Raw genomic sequence first — 20,215 nt, 5'->3', positions numbered from 1 at the left:
GCATAGCATTCTGATGGTCAATTGAGATTGTTCTGATTTTAATATCAAGATGAATGCGCTTTTCTATTCATCTGCTTTCATCAACGAAAGCATCAATCAAAGTGTTGGTTGTGAATGCCTGAGGCAACCACGGCGCTTTCGATCGCAGCTCTCGGCCTCACGGCTGATTGATCTGTGCCAACTTCACTGCTTCGCCATCGCAGTCTCGCCATGTCGTACGCCGTTGAGTCGAAGAAGCGAAAGTTCCACAGGGTGCTGGAATCGATTTCCAAGCCTCTTATATCCGAAAATGCTGCGAAACAGCCGACATCGAAGCCCGCGCCAGCCGCCTCGGCGCGCGGTCGTCTCCCCGGTGATCTCTCTATCAAGAAGGTTCGCTTGAGCAGCAATGACCAATCCGACTTTGCGTCCGTTCGAAACTCGATACTCAAAACTTCACTCCCATCCGTCCACGTTTCATCGACCTCTTCCTCTAAACGCCCGACTTTCGTGCCTTGGGACCGCGAACGATTCTTGGAGCGGCTCGAGACCTTTCGCCGCGTCGACCGATGGACCACCAAACCGCCACCGATCAACGAAGTGCAATGGGCGAAGCGCGGCTGGATTTGTACAGATGTCATGCGCGTGAGCTGCGTTAGTGGTTGTGGCGGCTCCGTCGTGGTAAAGGTACCAGATGAGATCGATGAGCTCGATGGATATGATGTCGAGAAGGTCCAGGAGAGGAAGCAAGTCCGTACGTTGACACTGCATTTTTCTTTACTAGAGTGAGACCTCTTGCTAACTGGATCGCAATAGGCATGAAACTTGTGGAGGAATATGAGAAGCTCATGAAAGAAGCTCATGGCGAGAACTGTCCGTGGCGGAATAAGAGCTGCGATGGTCAGTCACTAAATCTTCATACCATTCTTTCGTCTACTTATTATGTTTTCAGCGACCATTCAACATCTCCCACTGGCCAACCCAGACACTGCCATCGCCGGGCTGCGAGAACGCTACCTCAACCTCGTTAAGATGGGAGATAAACTACCGGCCGATAACATCATAAAGACCCCTGATGGATTCGACATTGAAAGTTTAATCAAAATCCTGCCCGAGGACTGGTCAACAGATCCCAATGAATCTGTGGAGACGAACGCATCGAAAGAAAACAATGCTGGTGACCAGGAACCAGCTTCGCAACCACCGACACCAACGCCAACAGCGGCAATTTCGAAGCCGCCTGCTGATGATACCCATCCTATTAATCGAGCAGCACTGACACTGTCTTTCTTCGGTTGGAACGCAGTAGCCGATGCGGCTGCTGGCCTGGTTGGGTGCAAGGCATGTTTCCGTCGCTTAGGTCTCTGGATGTACAAGCCCAAGAAAAACGGAGACGTCACTGTCTACTCGTCTCTGGAGGTTGCTACCGAACATATGGAATACTGTCCGTGGATTGATCGGCTTGCTCAGAGCGGAACAGGCCGACCTAATGAGAACCCTGACGAGCTACGCAGCGGCTGGGAGGCGGTGTCAGAGGCGCTCCGGGTGAAACACCGTCGCCGCATTCGTTCAACAGCACCCATGGACTTGCCTCGTACAGCCCGGAGTACTTCACCGGCGGAGACATTCGGAGGCGAAGAGGACGAGGAAAAGAAGAAAAAGGCTGACCGTGAATGGTGGGCGAAGATTCGGCGCATGCGGCAGGTCTTGACACCCAAGGCTTCGCTACACAAATCTACCAACTCCAAGTGATATCCTTCTTTCTACTCATTATCTCCGGTTCTTTACGTTTCATAGCGCGCGGTGTTTATAATGGCGGCGTTTCGGTGGAGGCACATGCATATCCATTCTAAATATCAACATCAATATCAACAGTGTTACATGATATATCGTCTCCGACAACAACCTCAACTAACATCTCCATCTACGCTCTGTTTGTATAACTTGTGATGGTTCCGGGTGTCCAGTGACGGATTTTCATCTCACTTTGTGCAGAAAATGTCCTGGAACAGATTAAGCATCTGGACATCTTGATGTAACATCCTTGCGATTACTTTTCCCAAAGGTGGTTACTTAAATATTCTTACTCTCTTCTGTCTCCTCTTCTCAATTATACCTTATTTTCTCGTTGCCAGCTCCGTTGAACATTCCCGAGGTCTTTTATCAAAGAGGGTCCCCTACTGCTCATCAATAACAGTCGTAGCCATTACCTACTTTGATCATACACTCCCGTCTGTCCCTCTCTGTTCGTGCTGCATCGAAGCTCGAAGCAGCATCTCATCGACGCAAATTTCATCAACATACCCCATCAACATAATTCGACGACTCACGGTCTGCACACATCTTCGCGTTCATCTTCTTCCGATATTCATTTCCTTTCCTCACTTTCTCCTATGCACCACTACGCAGCATCCCTCACCTGGCCAACTATCTCGGTATCAGTCACTCCATTCAAACTTCCAGTTCTTCTTCCTTGAACATCTTCCTCCTTACAACTCTTCCTTCCTCAAGAGTCATAGTTTCTGCTAAGACTTCTCCAGACATATCTCAGTTCACATACAAAATCCACTTCCATCGTCATGAATTCCAGTGAGAACACCAAGGGAAAGGAGAGGGCTACTGGGCCGGGAGGTGCACCTTCTATTGAAAATGCAAATATGACTACCGCAGCTTCTGCTTCGCCGGCGACCAACTCATTTACGTTTATCAGCACTTCTTCCAAGTTGAAACACGCCAAAAAGATGGCAGAGTTGGCCAAGGTCAGTCTGGCAGAAGACGAACCCACCGAAGATACGACTGGGCCCGGTACCCCCACCAGTACCAGCATCCGCCCTCCTGCTCTCAACGCTGGCGAAGCCTCCAAAAAGCCCAAATCGCATGCACCACGGAATGTTTATGACAAGCCTGAAAGTTTGCCCCGCGATTTCCCGGATGAACAAGCAGAGTTGACAGATGATCAAATCAGAAAGCTCATTACCCAGGGCCCCAGTTTCCGCAAAAGGTATTATAATTACTTCGTTAGCAATGGAAACCTCCGTCGTCAATACTATCATCTGATATTCGAGAAACTCCCATCTGGAGAAATGAGATATCCGGAATATATCCTCGCGTCAAATCTTCCCTCTCGTTCGGACACCATTCAGCAACGCATTCAGCAGCGCGAAGAACGGGAGGCATCTGGAAAGCCCATCAGGAAAAAGGCCAAGATGAGCAAGACGAATGAAGCCGCTGAAGACAATTCTGAGCCCAAAGGAAGCCTGAATGTACCAGAGGCAAAGCATAAGAATTCGGCTCCTACTGGGAAAGAGCCTCTTTCCACGCCCGTTTTGATGTCGCTTGTCGATGCTCGTCCTGGGCCTATTTTGCAGGGGTCTTTTGAGTCCCTCCCCGAACCAGCTGTAGCCACTTCTGCTGCTGTTACTAGCGAGGTTCAGTCTCCTCAGCCTTCTCGTGAGACTGGTCCGCCTTCGTCCCATTCATACCGCAGCAGAAGTCGTTCGGGCTCTACCAGACCCTCTAGCAATTCAGTGGCTAGTCCTCCAATTTCTTCCGCCCGGAACAGACTCTCCCGGCCCCTAGTTAGGCGTCGTTCCCGCAGTCCTCGCAGGGATTTTGCGACCTCTGCTTCTCATACTTCGACAGTCGAAGCAGCATCGGGGAGTACCTGTCGTGCCGAAAATGCCAGTGCAGTTTTAGCAGTCTCACCATCTTCAGCAGCTTCAAAGACTGGTCTGGATCGGCCCATGAGAGGGAATCCATTCGGACCGAGGAACGGAGAGGGAAAAGAGAAAAGTGGTGAAGACAAACCACAGCTCTATGACCCAGCCCACATGAAAAGCCCAGAAAACGATTCAATTCGTCTGTACCTTGACAACGAAATAGTTCCATTCATCCAACGGTACGAGACAGGCAATATGGATCTCATGGCAATGGGTGAGCTCGAGAGATCCGTTGCGTGGATTCACCAAGAAGTTCACAAGTTAAACATCGCCTTATCGACAGCTTGCGAGACTTCGAGCAACTTGCAATTCAAGATCAGTATCAACGATCTCATCATGAGACTCCTGGCGCTTCAAAAATCATGCTGGATGCTGCAAGAGCAAGTTAACAAGACCACGATGGAGAAGTGAGTTACAAAGTGGTTTATGCAAATGGAGAAAATGGTGTCTGGGGGGGGGGATTTTGCAGCGATTCTGATCTATGGCCTTCGTGATTTTCGAAATCTCATTTCATTTTGCTTTATGCTTGGGGGAATGGAGGTGGAAATGGTTCTGAGGGATGGTTTTGGGTGGAGGCGAGGCTGTTTCATTTGCATACGTTAGTAGGTAGGCCTTATTTCATCTGCGTTTTGGTTTTGTCTCCGAAGGATATACGTAGTGGTAGTTAAATAGTTAAATAGTGCCGCGTACGGGGAACAAGGAGGCATTGTAAGCATGCCTGGACATCTTTGTCCCTTTCCAGGTATTTCCTGAAATATCTTGCTAGACATCTCTTTACACGGCCACTATCCATGTGGTAATTGATTGGCCCGAAGGCTACTGTGATGGAGACCCACCTCGGAGCTCCCTGCGTCCACCGCGAAGAGTAATCTTCACCTTCGCACTCTTTACTTTTCCAACATTTCTCTCTCTGACTCGCTTGAAATTATTTTGAACGGATACCAAAGCAATATCTTGCAGAGTACCGTGCGTCTTACCACGACATAGCAGCACCTCTTTCCCACGCAAAATGGAAGGCTCATCCGGCTCGGGAGCCCCCAAGCCACCTACACCCAGGTCAGCCGGCGAGGCCGATAGGAACGGTACATCTTCTACCTCCAGACCGGTAATCGAACAGAATGGGAACCCAGGCGATTACAGTCGCGGATCGAACGAGGATTCAAGGTCTTCCGGGTCCGCTTCAAAGCGCAGGCGAATGCAGGAACGACACCTGCCGCGGAGGCGCGATGCACCTTCAACGATGTTTTCACGCCGCGACCGATCCCGCAGCCCCAGGAATGGCACTCCGCGCGAAGACTCCCGACGATCTCGATCCCCACTGCCAGCTCGCTCGCCGACCCCGGAAGAACAGTCGCGGCAACGCAAACGACCAGGCGGTGGATCCCGCATGGGAGCCAGCAGGGGTGCGGATGTGTTACGCCGACAGGAGGAACGTGAACGCGAGCAAGAGATGGATGCGCTACGGCAATCCACCCAGCGCGGTGGACTGGATTACGTGCGGCAGCACTACAACGCCGTTCCGCAGCGCGGTCGTGAATGGCGAAAGACGGACAGCAAGATCAAGGGCCTGCGCAGTTTCAACAATTGGGTGAAGAGTACACTGATTCAGAAGTTCTCCCCCTCGGAGGAGTTTGTCGCGCAGTACCATGATAGCAAGGATTGGGCCGATGAGAGCGTGGGTCCGCCTACGTCGGAGGTGCGGCCATTGCTCGTGCTGGATATCGGATGCGGCAAGGGCGGCGATCTGGGCAAGTGGGCGCAGACTCCTCAGGCGGTGGAACTCTACGTCGGACTCGACCCGGCCCATGTCTCTATTGAACAGGCGCGGGATCGGTATAGTCAGATGCTACGGCAGCGCGGTCGTCGGCCTCAGTTCCATGGCGAGTTCTTTACGAAAGACTGCTTCGGCGAATTCCTTGGCGATGTCCCCATTATCCAGCAGGTTGGAATCGACCCCAATGCCGGACCTGGTGGTTCCATAATGGCCTCTAGATGGGGCGGTGGTGGCTTCGACGTTGTGACGTCCATGTTTGCTATTCACTACGCGTTTGAAACCGAGGAGAAGGCGCGTCAGATGCTCAGCAACGTGGCGGGATGCTTGAAGAAGGGCGGTCGATTCATTGCCGTGTGCCCGAACTCCGACGTGATCACCAGCAAAGTCAGCGCATTCCACAAGCAGCGCAAAGAGCGCGAGGCCTCCAAAACTGCCGAGCCTGAGGCCCCTGAGGATGGCGAGGTTGAGGAGGATGACCGGGCTGAGTGGGGTAATGAAATCTACCGAGTTCGATTCCCTGGCAAGACTCCTGAGGACGGTATCTTCCGTCCGCCGTTTGGATGGAGGTATACGTACTTCATGCAGGAGGCAGTCGAGGAGGTGCCTGAATACGTTGTGCCTTGGGAGGCATTCCGAGCGTGAGTTTTTACAATATGCGTGCGTTGATCACAACTGACTTTGACTCCAGCTTGACCGAGGACTACAACCTGGAACTCCAATACCGCAAGCCGTTCCTGGAAATTTGGGAGGAAGAGAAGAACGACCGCGAGCTGGGCCCGCTGAGTGAGCGTATGGGTGTTCGCAACCGGGCAACCGGTGAATTGAATATGACCGAAGAGGAAAAGGATGCCGCTAGTAAGTATTGCTTCGCTCTGTGCACTTTTCCAATGCTCACCTTCTTCCAGGCTTCTACCACGCCTTTTGTTTCTACAAGGTCTAAGTCGGCAGTACCTACCTCACTCCATAATTTGTACACTAAGTACTCTCTGTATACTCACTATGCATTTCAATTCATTCCTCGCTGTCTAGAAGAATTTAAACGTGAAGAAAGTCGAGGCATGGCCCGTCGACTGCGCAGGCGAAGAATGCCGATAAGCTTATCAGTCCACTGTAGCCCAATCGGGACTAGCGCGGTCGCGACGCGTTTGGATTTCGAGTCGTTCGCCTGCTTTGTGCAGCGTCCAACAACTTTGACTCCCGGGTTTAGCTCTCTTGAAATATCCTTCCTCTGACGATAGCAAGGGCTCGTTGGATACATTACCGCCTGCTGAGTACCTTCGCCCCAGAGTTGTCGGGATGCTCTCCACTACCCCGGCGCGACAGCGCTCAACGCTGTCTCGGTCTCGCCCGCCACCCAGCGCACGCAGTCAAGCCACTCCACGGGCAGCAGAAGTCCCCGAACTACCAGAATATCAGCCTCCGGAGGCCCCTCTTACCGCCGAAAGCCACCGACAGCTGGCAACGCTCCTGAACTCGCACTATTCCAGACACCTTAAAACCCACCTCCAGCACGCGGCCGAGAAACTCACCGATTCCGCCGGTGACGTAAATGAGAAACTGAGTGACGCACGGGTACGATACGAGCGTGCAAAGGAGAAACGACGTGGCGCCAGTGCCAGCGAAGACGTGGACGTCGAGGAAGATGACGAAAATGAGGAGTATCAGCGATTAGCTGAGACGGAGAGAAAGGTCGATGGTGTGACGGGGCGGATGGAAGAGAAGATGCGCATGGTTATCGATTCAGAATCCCGATTTCAGGGATTGCAGGATGCCATGACAACCCTGGATCGAGAAGTGGGCGAAGCGCAACAGGCTGCATTCGGGACTCGACGGACGCGTGGCCAGCGCCATCAGAGGCACGAGAGTGATGACGACGATGGCGAGGATGGTGAGCAGGATGCAGATTACGAGGGCACACCGGAGCGAAACGCTAGAGAAACGAATGCGCAGAATCCGCCCAGTCACCGGTTGGGTAATGCGCTGGAGGAAGGATCAGAAAAGTGGAATAGCCAATCCCTAACGGAGAGGTACGACCGATTTTCTTCTACGTGATGGCTTCAAGGGCTAACATAGGTGATGCAGGTACGCGGGCAACAACAACTACATCGGCTTCTACCGCATCGTACACGACTCCAAGTTTCCCGACGACGAAGTGCCCCCCCTCCCACACGCTTCTACATGGTTTGCACATTTGGAAGATCCCAATGCGAACGGAAGCACGGCGGGCAGTCCGTCAACCCGCCGCACACGCAACAAGCGCGACCCCTCGCCTGCAGACTCGGACGACATCGCGATTCAGAGGGAGCGCATTTCATTGAAGTGTCCACTCACTCTCCTCCCATTCCGAGACCCCGTTACGAGCACGAAATGCCCACACAGCTTCGAGCGCGAAGCGATTTACGACATGATCTCGCGCAGCGGCTTCCAGTTCCCACCTCCGTCTGTGCGAGGCGGCCGCCGAATCCGGGCAGTCAAGTGTCCCGTGTGTTCCATTCCACTTACCAAGGACGACCTCCGATCGGATCCGGTTCTGCTACGCAAGGTTCGGCGCGCAGAGGAATTATCGGCGCGGCAGGCGGAGGATGATTTGGAGGGGTCGCAGCAGCGCCGCGACATGCAGGGCCCATTGACACTGGCCAGCGATGCAGTTGATGCAGATGACGACATGGTGGATGTGGATGAGATACGAGTGAAGCCCGAGCCTATTCCTACCCAGGACAGGATGATAGATAGCGAGAGTGAGAGCGAGTCATCATCGGAAGAAGAGTAGTGGAGCGGATCCACGTTATCCACGTTACCCACGTTACCCACGCGAGCAGGTGGACCACCTGCTGGAGGAGATAAGAAGATCATTCGACTATATACTTCAACTCTTCCATTGTTGCAACTCATAGTTTGACCCCGGCCATGCCAGGGTGTCGTCGGTATAATTTCTGCTACCCCTGTAGCTATCAAAACTGAAATCCGGTGGCGTCGAGTCGGCTAACTCGATCGAGTTAACGCTGCCCTCCCCCACGGACTCGATTCGCCCCCTATTCCCAATCTTGTCTGTGTTTGACGTTAGTGCGTACGCCACATGCTACCGGCATCGCCAGGGTCACACTCCGATATAAATCAAGTAGTCACTGAATACCACTCCGCGTATCTGCGGGGGAACCCGTCCGGTGCAACATTGCAATCGGCTATCGAGACTCCCCGGATCGCATTGAACCCCGCAAACACCTGATTAGCCGACGAGAAGCGACAACCAAAGGTGCTAGCTCCATTTCTGGTTTGGCGCCGCCGTGAATGTCACCCTGCCTCGTGGTCGTATTTTTTCTGGGGTCGGCTTTTTTTTTCTTCTAGAAAGTGAGAGCTTCGGTTCTTCACTTTTAAGCTGCTTTCGTCCTCTGTTTTTTCTTTTCCTTTCCTTCCCCACACTCTTCCCCAGATCGACACCTCCTTCTCCCCCGCGTTCTGGTCTTTTTGCACATTCATCATGGCCGAGATGGAAACTGAAACTGGCCCCAAGACTGCCCGTGTTGGCACTGAAACGTCGGTTTCCCCTCCTGTTCACCAGTACGACGATGTCATCCGCCCGTCGGGATGGATGTACAAGCGAATGGGCCGTTTGGGCTGGTACGCCTCGCCCAAGTTCCAGCTCGGCATGGTCGCCTTTGTCTGCTTCCTCTGCCCCGGCATGTTCAATGCCCTGAGTGGCTTGGGTGGCGGTGGTAAATCTAACCCTAGTCTGGCCGATAACATGGTACGTTTTGAGATGTGGGGTGGCTTTTTTTATTATTCCCAATGTACTAATCGCGACTGCAGAACACTGCCCTCTACAGTACTTTTGCCGTTGTCGGTTTCTTCGCCGGTACCTTCGTCAACCGTTTGGGTGTTCGCCTTGCCCTCTCGTTTGGTGGTATTGGCTACTGCATCTACTCCATCAGTCTCCTCGTCTCCGTGCACGATTATGTCCCCGGCTTCAACATCTTCGCCGGCGCCCTTCTGGGTGTCTGCGCCGGTCTGCTGTGGTCTGCGCAGGGCACCATCATGATGTCATACCCCGGTGAGCAGCGCAAGGGCCGTTACTTTGCCTGGTTCTGGGGTATCTTCAACGTGGGCGCCTGTATTGGCAGTCTGGTAAGAACCGTCACGTCCATCGGTGTCATCCACAACTAAACAAGCTGCATAGATCCCGCTCGGAAGTAACATCAACGTCAAGACCAACAGCACAGTCAGTGATGGCACCTACATCGCGTTCATCGTTCTCATGTTCTGCGGCGCCTGCCTGGCCCTCTTCATTTGCGATGCCGACAAGGTCGTTCGCCCTGATGGCTCGAAGGTTATCCTGATGAAGAACCCGAGCTGGAAGACCGAATTCGTCGGCCTGTGGGACACCATCATCTCGGAGCCTTATATCATCCTCCTCTTCCCCATGTTCTTTGCCTCCAACTGGTTCTACACCTACCAGCAGAACGGCATCAACGCTGCCCACTTTGACACCCGCACCAAGTCCCTGAACGGCTTCCTCTACTGGTTCGCTCAGATCATCGCCGCTGCCGTCATCGGCCCGCTGTTGGATATCGAGGGTATCCGCCGCAGCATTCGCGCTCGTATTGGCCTGGGTGTTCTTTTCATTTTGACGATGATTATCTGGGGTGGCGGCTTCGCTTGGCAGAAGCAGTATACTCGTGAGAGTGTCAGTGCCAAGTCCTTCACCCCGACGGACTGGTCCACCCCCGGCTACGTGGGACCCATGTTCCTGTACTTCTTCTACGGCCTGTACGATGCTGTCTGGCAAGGCTTTGTCTACTGGTAAGTTCTTCCACCGCTATCTTAAATGCAGAATAACTAACGGAAACAGGATGATGGGTGCCCTCGGCAACTCCGGCCGCAAGCTTGCCAACTTGGCCGGATTCTACAAGGGCCTGCAGTCCGCCGGTGCCGCGGTGATGTGGAGTCTCGACAATAACAAATTGCCCTACATGTCTGAGTTTGCGTCCAACTGGGGTCTGCTCAGCGGCTCGCTCCTGATCGCCGCTCCCTTGGTCTGGTTCAAGATCAAGGACTCGGTCCCTCTCGAGGAGGACCTGCGCGGAACGGACGAGACTGCCGAGGACGTCCTGCCCCTTGGTACGATGGATCAAAAGCGCGTTGGTCATGAGGCCATCTAAAGTGTTCATTTTCGCCAATTCGGTACATTATTGCCCCATGGCGTTCACACTGTGCAATCGATGAATCATCCGACATGCGCACACGATTTCCTTTACGGCTCTTTTAATCACAATATCCATATTCTTAGCCCGGGCACTTGAGTGCTCTTTTGTAAAAAAAAGGCTTCATAAATTATATTTCGTTTCACTCGTATCGTGCTAGGTTTCTACATTAAGTAAACGGCAGTGGAACTCTGTAGCGTTACGGTGGCACGAACTAATCAAAGTCGTTCATCCAGTACGGATCCATGGATTCACGTCACGCCTGTCTCAAACAAATCACGAAGCAACGCCAGCATCAGGAACGTTGTATGTGTATTCTCTAGACTGGTTCTACTGAAACTAGAGAGCAGAGCAGATCGAGCGCAATGGATAGCAGGTATTAATGTATGGAGCAATGCCCATCCTACATCATCGAAACACAAACACGAACTGACAGCGACTGCGCAAGACAAGGCAAGGCAAGAAAAGACAAGGGTGGGGGTATTCGCCTGTCCAGGAAAAATAAGAAAAAAAATCGATAGAAATTAGCCACCATCGACCGGTCGCTTTCCGCGGAGAACACGGGCCTGCCTCGTAGCCGTCACGGCTGACACCCATGATTATCATCCCGGGGAGAAAAAAAACATTGGAAAATGATCGATTGTGCTTTTCCGTCATTAATTTGCCAAGCTGGTCGAGACTGCTCCGCGAGTAAGCGCTCCGAGGCAGCGGTGTGCACGGCGAACGGGGATGCGACGCGGGAGGCCAAGACGGGAAATAGTCATCGTGCGACGAGGCGATAGGAGCTCGCGAGAGTCAAAGTAGACTCGATAAGAAATACTAACGGATAACCCAGTAACGACGTGTTCGAGGGGGTATCTGAATAGTCGGGGTCTTTTTCCACGCGCGAAGTCGAGAGCAAAATGAGACACCGAAATAACGGAAAACGCGGCAAAATGAAGCAAATCGTTCAATGGCATCCAGCCAAACAGATCGAGAAGAGTCTATCTGGTGATGAGGTTCAAATAATCGGCGACGATGAGAGTGACCATGCTGCAGATCATGTCAGTGGGTCCATTTCAACAAAAGCAACTCCTGTCACGTCCCGAACGGGCAAAAGGTGGGGGCAACTAACGCATGAGGAGCGATCCGAACGTAGTATGTTCCAAAGCCACGGTAAAAGCGCATCCAGCCTTCCTCGGCGACAACCTTGCGCGCGCAGTCTAGCACACCCTTGTATGGCAGCTGGCCCGTCTTGGGATCCTTCTGCTGCTTCTGCAGCCGGGTCTTGATAAAGTCGAACGGCAAGGAGAGGAAACTAGCGAAGAAACCGGCGATCGCGGACGCCGCAAATGTCTGGTTCTGCGCAGACAGGGTCGTGTGCTGCTTCAGCTGTGCTTTGCTTTCCGCGAAGAAGGTCAGCTGGCCCATGTTCAGGGCCATGGCCCGGATGACGGTCGGCAAAGCGCCGGCCCACAGCGCGGCGACGCCTTCGTTGCGCGGGATTCGGACCAGGGCGTCGAACACGGATCGGTAGTTTGCCCGGGCTTCGCGCGGCTTCAGGCCGTCGGACTGCATCCGGACCAGTGCGAGATCCGCCGGGTTTCCAATCATCGCGGCGATGCCGCCTGCGGAGAGGCCTGCGGCGGCACGTTCGGCAAAGGTGACTTTGCGCTCTGCGGCTTCGGCGCGGGCGTTGAGCTTCTTGATGAATGTATCGAAGAAGCCCAGACGCGCGGTTGTGTAGACGGCTTGGCGGAGGAGACCGGCCGAGAGGCCGGTGTATAGATCCAAGGCTTTACCCGAGGCAATGATCTCGCGAGTGATGCCGAGCGCGGTGGGACGGGGGCCGGTCTTTGCTCCTTCGCCGGCGAGCTGCAGGCGCACTTTGACCATGTCGACGGGCTGGATTACTACGGTTGCCGTCATGCCGGCGAGGCCGCCGTTGACGAAGGGGAGGGCGAGTCGCATGTACGGGCTGTGCAGGATGTTTTGGGTGGCTTGAGATGGGTTCTCGATGGCGGCTTTGGAGGCCTCTTTAGCTGAGGCGGCCGCATTGCTGGCGGTCTCTTTGACTGACTTCGATGCCATGTTTCTGATTCAGATCAGATCTGTGCAGCGTCGAGGTCAGTTGGCCTGATGCGGCGCAAACGAGTGGAAGCTGGACGAGGTAGATTACCACCGACTTTTGACTTTTTGACGCAGATGACTCAAATGACAGTTTGCTCTCCTGAAACTTTCTTTCCTTTGAGTGACTCGACCTCGTTGGTGCGGACCGTGGAACCTACCGATGACGTATCGCAACACTGTATAAGGTATACAATGTTTCAACAGCTCAGTTGTTGCAAGGGGAGAGTCACGTCAGGTGCGGGGGAGGGAGGAGTACTTCAGGACTCGCCAAAGCTAGCAGGGACAGGGTTGATCCGTGATTCACGGGGCCCGAGCTTGTTCTATATGCCCAGTGTGCAACGAGGAGTACTGAGTCGTACCGCGAACATCCGATGGCGAGATCCGAGCAGCCCTGGGCCCTTCCGCCCGGTCAATTAGCCGCGAGTTCCCCGGTCCCTACCATGGTGAATCACTGAGAATCGGCCTCGCGGATCGCAGTACTGGCGAATATCGCAGACCCCCCACCGAGTGGGCCAATCGCGTCGATCACGTCCAACGTGTGAAAAGTGCGGGGGAAGCTCGTCACCAGACTGGTCGGTCCGGTTTCACCCTGTTCTCGCCTTCTGCTCCTCTTGCCTCTGCTCTTATGTACGGAGTCCTTCCCCCTTACGGACTGCGTCGCTGCGATTACAGTATGACGACCACCATGATCCCCATCAACATCGCAGTCTCCAACTAGCGCACGAGCTAAATTCGGAACCCCACATCGCGGCGCTAGACTGTTTCCGGCTCCACGAGAACGGTTCGGGAACCCGGCCTGGTACGTGTTTCCCTCGGATAAAGGCATCTATGCGATTGCCCTTCTATATTCCCGATAACTTACATTCGCATTTGATAGGATGTTATAATTAGCCAGCCTGATGGACTCGTGGTCTTGTACCACGTGTCTCTCGGCCTGACGGACCACGGCTATTCCTCAGTAATATTCTCCCGGGCTCCCCAATCCGAATCCCGTCAAGGAGCACGACCATAGTGGGTCCTGTCTGCACTGACGATATCGACGATATACCGGCCCCCCGGTCCGACCTCGTCCAATGACGCCCCCGGGAATACCAACGGCGGGATGCCATAGGGGATGCGCCGCCCCGTTTTGTTGAGGCGCCTCCCTCTATCCGTCTGGAATCCTCCGATCTTTAGCTCCCGTTGCTCTACTTTTCGCCGATGACCGGCACTTGTTCGCCGGATACCATCACGGCATGGCGGTTCGGCTGCGGCAAGGCCCTGGTAGCCAAGCTTCTGCGATAGCTCGTTTTCCGTGGCGCTTGATTGGGATGCAGGCGGAGGACTGCAGTCCGACGATTATGTCCTTTGACCGCGAAGCTGTTATTCCGCGTTGATATGACGTTGCGTCAGCTCTGCGCTGCTCAATATTGGGGAACCGGTCTACCGGGGTGTGCGCGGCAAGGTCCACGGGAATCTCAGGTGAGGATTTACGTACAGACTGGTTCAATTGGGTAGCCCCGAGGGCAATTCGCTCCTAGACCTGCAGTCTAGATGGACCGGTGTATACATAATCCTGGACCCTGAAGTACGGAGTAGATCAGGTACCCTACTTCACCGAACACCGTCACGGTCATCTCCGACTTCCACGTCCCTTTCGTGAATCCCAACAAAGATCCCACCTTGCAATGATACCCTATCATCTCAATTCAACAGCCCCTGCAGCTCAATTCACCGCGGAGGAGCCCTCGGTCCCCACCCCTGTCAAACCCATCGCCAACCCGTCCGTTCCAGACTCCCCTCCGCGGAAACGGTCTTCGCCATTCTGGCGCTCCAGTTTCTGTAGGCCGACGATGCCCCGGTATACAATCTCGGGAGCGGGTGTATTTCCTCGGTAAAGTGGATGCAGCGGACGGGTGGGGGCAGTTTCGGCAATCAGGGTGGTAGATGGGGATTGTGGGTTTTAGTGTTGGTTTGCATCCTAGACTTTAGTATTAGTAGTACGGTCTATGTCAAAGTGCTTAAAATATCCTAAATACAAGGGATCTTTGACGCTTTGGACGAACAGTGTCTTCAAACATATCTACTTCTGCAGGTATAGGGCATGATTCAAGGATACCGACAGGGATTTTGAAAATATATACATGTTTTCGTTCTTCTTCCTTGACCCAAGGTTCGAGGTGTACAGCATCTGATCCCGAAATGATCCCATGGATGCGATTGTTGTGCATCAACCTTTCAAACCCGTTGACTGGCCGGTTTGACAATATTGGAGGCACCTGGCCACGATTGGTCAGGGCTGAAGGTGAGATAAAAGCTACAATCCCTCAAACAATATGTCTTGTCAGATCCCACGGGCAGTCCCGTGGCATTTCATTTTCGTGATTTTGAACAGATGGAACAATGCAAGGTTCATGGATATACAAATAAATGAACGAGAGGCCTGGGACGTCATCGCCTATATACTCAGCAAGGTAGGAAGGATCCTAGGAGCTAGACATGTCCATACATGACCAGCAGCAACTTACCAGGGCCTTACAGGGTTTGCGTCTACGAGACTACAGCAGAGAGAGAATGATCATAAATCTGATTTTATTGGTTATGGTGAGGGGATATCCAGAGAGAAACTCCGATAGATCCAATCGTCGAATATGTCCATCAATGTGGAACAAGATACATAAGGAGATGAAAAGAGACAAAAGGAAAGGAAAAAAACACCCATATCGGGAGACCGGGTAACAAGACCCGCGCGCTCGTCCCGATACAAGCGGCGGGGGCGTGAGATCCAAGCTCAGGGATCATCACAAAAGCAAACGCAACACGCCATGCAAATGACTCAAAAAACCATAATGCCAATTTTGATAACGTCCAGACTCTCCCTTACTAAACCTGGGGAGCAGCGGCGAGGACCTCGGGGGTGGCCTCGTCGGAGTACTTCTTGAAGTTCTCGTTGAAAAGGCTGCCCAGCTTGGTGACCTCGTCCTTGAAGGAGGTGGAGGCGGTCCAGCTGTTCTTGGGGTTGAGCAGCTCGTTGGGGACACCGGGGCAGGCCTTGGGCACGGGCAGGTTGAAAACGTCGTAGGTCTCGTACTCGGCGTTGGCGAGCTCGCCGCTGTGGATGGCGTCCAGGATGGCACGGGTGTACTTGAGAGGGCAGCGCTTGCCGCCGGTGGTGGCACCGGCACCGACCCAGCCGGTGTTGAGCAACCAGGCGTTGGCCTTGTGCGTCTTGATCTTCTCAGCGAGCATGCTGGCGTAGCGCATGGGGTGCAGGGCCAGGAAGGGCTGAGCGAAGCAGGAAGAGAAGGTAGCCTGGGGCTCAGTGACTCCGTCCTCGGTACCGGCCATCTTGGAGGTGTAGCCGGAGATGAAGTGGAACATGGTCTGCTCGGGGGTGAGCTTGGAGATCGGGGGCAGCACACCGCGGGCATCGCAGGTCAGCAGGATGATGTTGGTGGGGTGGTTTTCGCTGACACAGGGGATCTTGGCGTTCTCGATGTACTCGATGGGATAGGCGCAGCGGGTGTTCTCGGTCAGGGTGGAGTCGTCGTAGTTGACAACACGGCTGATGGGGTCGAAGACGACGTTCTCGAGGACGGAACCGAACTGGATGGCGTTGAAAATATCGGGCTCCTTCTCGGCAGAGAGACCAATGCACTTGGCGTAGCAGCCACCCTCGATGTTGAAGACACCAGTGTCGGACCAGCAGTGCTCGTCATCACCGATCAGCTTACGCTTAGGGTCGGCAGACAGGGTGGTCTTGCCGGTACCGGACAGACCGAAGAAGACGGTAACATCGCCATTCTCACCCTCATTGGCGGAAGAGTGGAGGGTCAGAACGTTGTGCTTGACGGGCATCTCGTAGAAGAGGACGGTGAAGACACCCTTCTTCATCTCACCGGCGTACTCGGTACCCAGGATGACCATCTCCTTGTCGGCGAAGTTGATGGCGACGGAGGTGGCTGAGGTCATACCCTCAGTGAAGCGGTTGGCGGGGAAAGAGCCGGCGTTGTAGATGACATAGTCGGGGTGGAAGTGCTCGAGCTCCTCGCGAGACGGGCGGATAAGCATGTTGCGCATGAAGAGAGCATGGTAGGCACGGGCACAGACAACACGAACGCTGATGCGGTAGCGCTCGTCCCAACCGGCGAAACCATCGATGACATAGATGCGGTTGCGGGTGTTCAGGTAGTCCACAGCACGCTCACGGTTGATACGCCACACCTGATAGGCTCGTTAGTAATGACGTCATCATGTGAAAGCCTCGGCAGCGCGGGGAAAGCCGTGAGAACAGCCGAGCGGGGAATGCAAGCAACGATGGGATCCAAAAAGGCATCGGAGATCAGACGAATACATAGTTTGAGTAGTTGCACCGACTGCCAGAAAAGCTTGAGACCCGGCTGCATATGCAAGGGACCATGGGTGGAGCTCGCATCGGGCCATCTGCAAGGGCAACTCTCAACCACGTAGACCGGCCAAAAATGCAAGCGGGCAAAAAATCACTCATAGATAAAATTTAAATATAAAACTCACATCAGGGGTCATAGGCTTGTTGACGGGTCCCCACCAGACATTGTTCTCTGAGGACTCCTCCTTGACGATACGCTTGTCCGAGGGTGACCGACCAGTCTTCGCACCAGAGTAAGCGCTCAAGGCACCACTGGAAGTGATGGCAGTACCAGTCTCGTAGACAAGGGCATCTTCGTAGAGGGCGGGGACAGCGGGGTTGGCAATCTATTGAGACAGGTTAATTCCGACTTGTCATACAAGAAAGCCTAGTCCAGCGCTACGGGCAGGGACGGGTGTGGACGGGCAAGAAGGATTCTTACAATTGCAACACGGTCATAATCAATGTGTGCGGTCTCGTGAAGCTCCTCCTCGAGCTCAGTGTGACCCTTGCCAGGCCTAGACGGGGAGTATGGTTAGCGACGACGAGGGAGATGGTGAGGAGAAGGGGCAACGAGGTAGACGTACTGAACACCACCAGGGTGCAGGGCAGTGCGATTCACAGAAGTGGCAACCATGTTTCTGAGTGAAGTAGAGTGATAGTTACTGTTGCGTTGTTTCGCGACTTGCTGTTGTTTGAAATCTGCAGCCAAAGGACCGGGAGAGTCGGGGCGAGCGGGGGGGTATATAATCCTTTCCAGCAGGGGACATCGTGACGGTAGACTTGGTATGAAGGAGGTTCTCGTTCCAGTTTGCCCCTGTGTTTCTCCACAGTTCCACGGGTGATGTCGGGGCTGAGGGCCGAGCTGAAGCGGACACGCGGTTGGTGATGGATGAAGCGTTGCCGTGGGTTGCAAATGCCTAGAGGCGGAGTCCGACTTGACCCGATGCGGTTGTGGACACGAACTGGACCCGGAGCGGCGATTGTCCGGGTTGGAGCAAGGAGTGGGCTGAACGGACTTGATACAGATGGTGTATTATTGAACGAGAATTTGTGATGTTCTGGAACGGGTCCAAATTGCAGGAGGTTTGGTTTAGTAGATTGTAGGTTTCGACGGTTGAGAAAGTACGGAAGAGCTTTGTATGACGAACGACTCTCTTTATCATCGAATTGCCTTTGCTTTAACCTAGGTTATTCCAAATGCTGAACTCATAGATTGTCCCGTGAAGCTCTACCCAAGCACGTTGAAAAGTCAAAACCAGCGCCGGACGACTGGAATGACGCGCAATGACTTCACCATCGAGGCCTTAACACCTGTAACTCGGCTCTAAAACTGCGTTGGTTCCGCCGCAAATCGCGGGGGCTGACATAATCGTCGATCCTCGGGTTTTGCGTTTGCTCCAATAAACTTGAATTCTCTACTATCGGCTTCCCTCGCCCCGAGCATCGCTTCGGAAGCTGCCTTTTGGCCGTGGAGACTTGCGGATTTTTCGTACCCGATGACGAAGTCGGATGAGAGGGTCGGAACGACTCACGAGTCTACTCCAATAACGGCGATTAACCAGCCGAGGATGATGCACTTGCGAAATGATTCGCGGCGGTCTCGGCCAATCACATCCCCCACAATGGGACTTTCCAAGGATGATCGGGTGGGCAGAAGATATTCCCGCTGGGGCTTTGGGTCTTCTCGCCCTGTCTGGCCTTTTGCACAAATAGGATTGAAATCCTTTTTTTCCCGGTGGTACCTGACCAACGCCGAACTCCATAGACCCATGCATATTTCCGCAGGCAAGGTATTACGATGCAATTATCGGTCTCGGGCCAGATATGAGGCATTTCATGGATTCCAGGTGCCTTACGGAGTAGATCGCCTCTCGGGAATTCCTGGGGGGTTTCCAATATATTACGCTTTGCGTTCTCCCGGCCGCTTTACCACGGCCCGGTGCTCCTGCATGTGTGAAGCCTTCACGATCACGACCCTAGACCCTCTTTGCCGGTGGTTAGCGGCGGATCCCGACCCGGGTACGGCCTCGGGAAAGTCCTCTGTTTTTTCAGAAATTCCGCGCCTGAAACACGTTTTTTGTTTTGCGCGATTTGTTTCGGGTTACGTAGCGAAAATCTATTCTTATGCCCATGCCATTCAGCTGATCATCGCTCTTTTTCCTTGCGCGTGATTTATGACTCGGTTGCCGGGTCAGGAGTCTGGAACTATGTAGGCCTTTTTGTTGTCCTCAGCCCGAATCGAGCAAAGGGTGGAGAAGGGGTTCGACCCCTCTCTCTCCGCAAGGCACGCCCTGTATACAGTACTGTAGTACCGGGGGCACTATTGGAGCCAGATAGAAGTCCTTTCGGGATACTCCTTATCTCCTTCCCCCGGGTGAAGGAAGCCCTGTTTACCCCCGGTTCAACGTTCATCAACATGGAATTTCCGGTTCTGGTCTATTGCCTATCACGACGAGATCGGCTCCCTAATTCACCCGTGATAGTGGTTCTTGTTCCTGCCTGAAGGTCTGGGCTTATTAGATGCCGGTCTGTCCAACCAGCACGCGCCGTTTCAGTAGCGCGGAAAAGGGGACAGAAGGTCGCTTTGCCTCCTAATTCCCCCGACTGCCGCCTACAAGGACGTCACCCTCCCTAATTAACCTGCCTGCAGTCTCTTACCGATCCCATGACTCGCCGGGAAATACCCCGAGCCGCCTTGCGCTCGCTCGGATTCCCTTGGCGTCTTGGCTGTCTGGGGAAGCCGTCGCGTGTGGTTTTTGGATGCGGGGTACAGCGTGGTTCTTGAATTACTCGCTGGCCACCTGCACTGTACTCTGTTTACGGCTCTCGTGGCCGACTGATGCGGCCTGCTGCATCTCGGCTACCTGCTCTTGATACTGAAGTATTCCGACGGTACTCCGTATGCTAGCTCGGCAAGGACTGCTCGAGTGTTAGCATAGATGAACTCAGCCCCTGGCTTGGTATTTATGGTAGCATTTACTCTTGTGGATCCACGAAAACCCCAGGGTCAACCCAAATATGACTCGTAAGTACTAGTGCTACCCTCTTTGGGTTTAACGAACCGGCC

The 20,215-nt window shown here is 53.7% G+C and overlaps 7 protein-coding genes across 7 annotated transcripts; 5 read left to right on the top strand and 2 right to left on the bottom strand.

The window, feature by feature from the left end:
• Positions 1-210: 210 nt before the first annotated feature.
• On the top strand, positions 211-1,731 carry N7498_002475 (uncharacterized protein; the record flags this gene model as incomplete). The annotated part of the gene is made up of 3 exons (XM_058449537.1): positions 211-733; positions 796-879; positions 932-1,731. The coding sequence occupies 3 exons, from the start codon at positions 211-213 to the stop codon at positions 1,729-1,731; spliced, it is 1,407 nt and encodes a 468-aa protein (XP_058311881.1).
• Positions 1,732-2,558: 827 nt separating this feature from the next.
• Positions 2,559-4,109, top strand: N7498_002474 (uncharacterized protein; the record flags this gene model as incomplete). Its single annotated transcript, XM_058449536.1, has 1 exon — positions 2,559-4,109. The coding sequence occupies one exon, from the start codon at positions 2,559-2,561 to the stop codon at positions 4,107-4,109; it is 1,551 nt and encodes a 516-aa protein (XP_058311880.1).
• Positions 4,110-4,707: 598 nt separating this feature from the next.
• On the top strand, positions 4,708-6,412 carry abd1 (mRNA (guanine-N7)-methyltransferase; the record flags this gene model as incomplete). The annotated part of the gene is made up of 3 exons (XM_058449535.1): positions 4,708-6,110; positions 6,161-6,327; positions 6,378-6,412. The coding sequence occupies 3 exons, from the start codon at positions 4,708-4,710 to the stop codon at positions 6,410-6,412; spliced, it is 1,605 nt and encodes a 534-aa protein (XP_058311879.1).
• Positions 6,413-6,768: 356 nt separating this feature from the next.
• N7498_002472 (SUMO ligase MMS21) lies at positions 6,769-8,242 on the top strand (the record flags this gene model as incomplete). The annotated part of the gene is made up of 2 exons (XM_058449534.1): positions 6,769-7,499; positions 7,555-8,242. 2 exons carry the CDS (start codon positions 6,769-6,771, stop codon positions 8,240-8,242), a joined length of 1,419 nt encoding a protein of 472 aa, XP_058311878.1.
• Positions 8,243-8,950: 708 nt separating this feature from the next.
• N7498_002471 (unc-93 family MFS transporter) lies at positions 8,951-10,628 on the top strand (the record flags this gene model as incomplete). The annotated part of the gene is made up of 4 exons (XM_058449533.1): positions 8,951-9,217; positions 9,280-9,594; positions 9,647-10,269; positions 10,319-10,628. 4 exons carry the CDS (start codon positions 8,951-8,953, stop codon positions 10,626-10,628), a joined length of 1,515 nt encoding a protein of 504 aa, XP_058311877.1.
• A 1,025-nt stretch (positions 10,629-11,653) lies between these two features.
• N7498_002470 (putative mitochondrial dicarboxylate carrier protein) lies at positions 11,654-12,740 on the bottom strand (the record flags this gene model as incomplete). Its single annotated transcript, XM_058449532.1, has 2 exons — positions 11,654-11,702; positions 11,785-12,740. 2 exons carry the CDS (start codon positions 12,738-12,740, stop codon positions 11,654-11,656), a joined length of 1,005 nt encoding a protein of 334 aa, XP_058311876.1.
• A 2,901-nt stretch (positions 12,741-15,641) lies between these two features.
• acuF (phosphoenolpyruvate carboxykinase PCK1) lies at positions 15,642-17,782 on the bottom strand (the record flags this gene model as incomplete). Its single annotated transcript, XM_058449531.1, has 4 exons — positions 15,642-16,982; positions 17,292-17,492; positions 17,588-17,663; positions 17,733-17,782. 4 exons carry the CDS (start codon positions 17,780-17,782, stop codon positions 15,642-15,644), a joined length of 1,668 nt encoding a protein of 555 aa, XP_058311875.1.
• Between the last annotated feature and the right edge of the window lie 2,433 nt (positions 17,783-20,215).

This window comes from Penicillium cinerascens, assembly GCF_028974065.1.
Source record: "Penicillium cinerascens strain IBT 15544 chromosome Unknown contig_1_segment0_segment0, whole genome shotgun sequence".
NCBI classification, from domain to species: Eukaryota; Fungi; Ascomycota; class Eurotiomycetes; order Eurotiales; family Aspergillaceae; genus Penicillium; species Penicillium cinerascens.
Note: the sequence above shows the minus strand (reverse complement) of the source record. Positions and strands in the feature narration are given on the sequence as shown.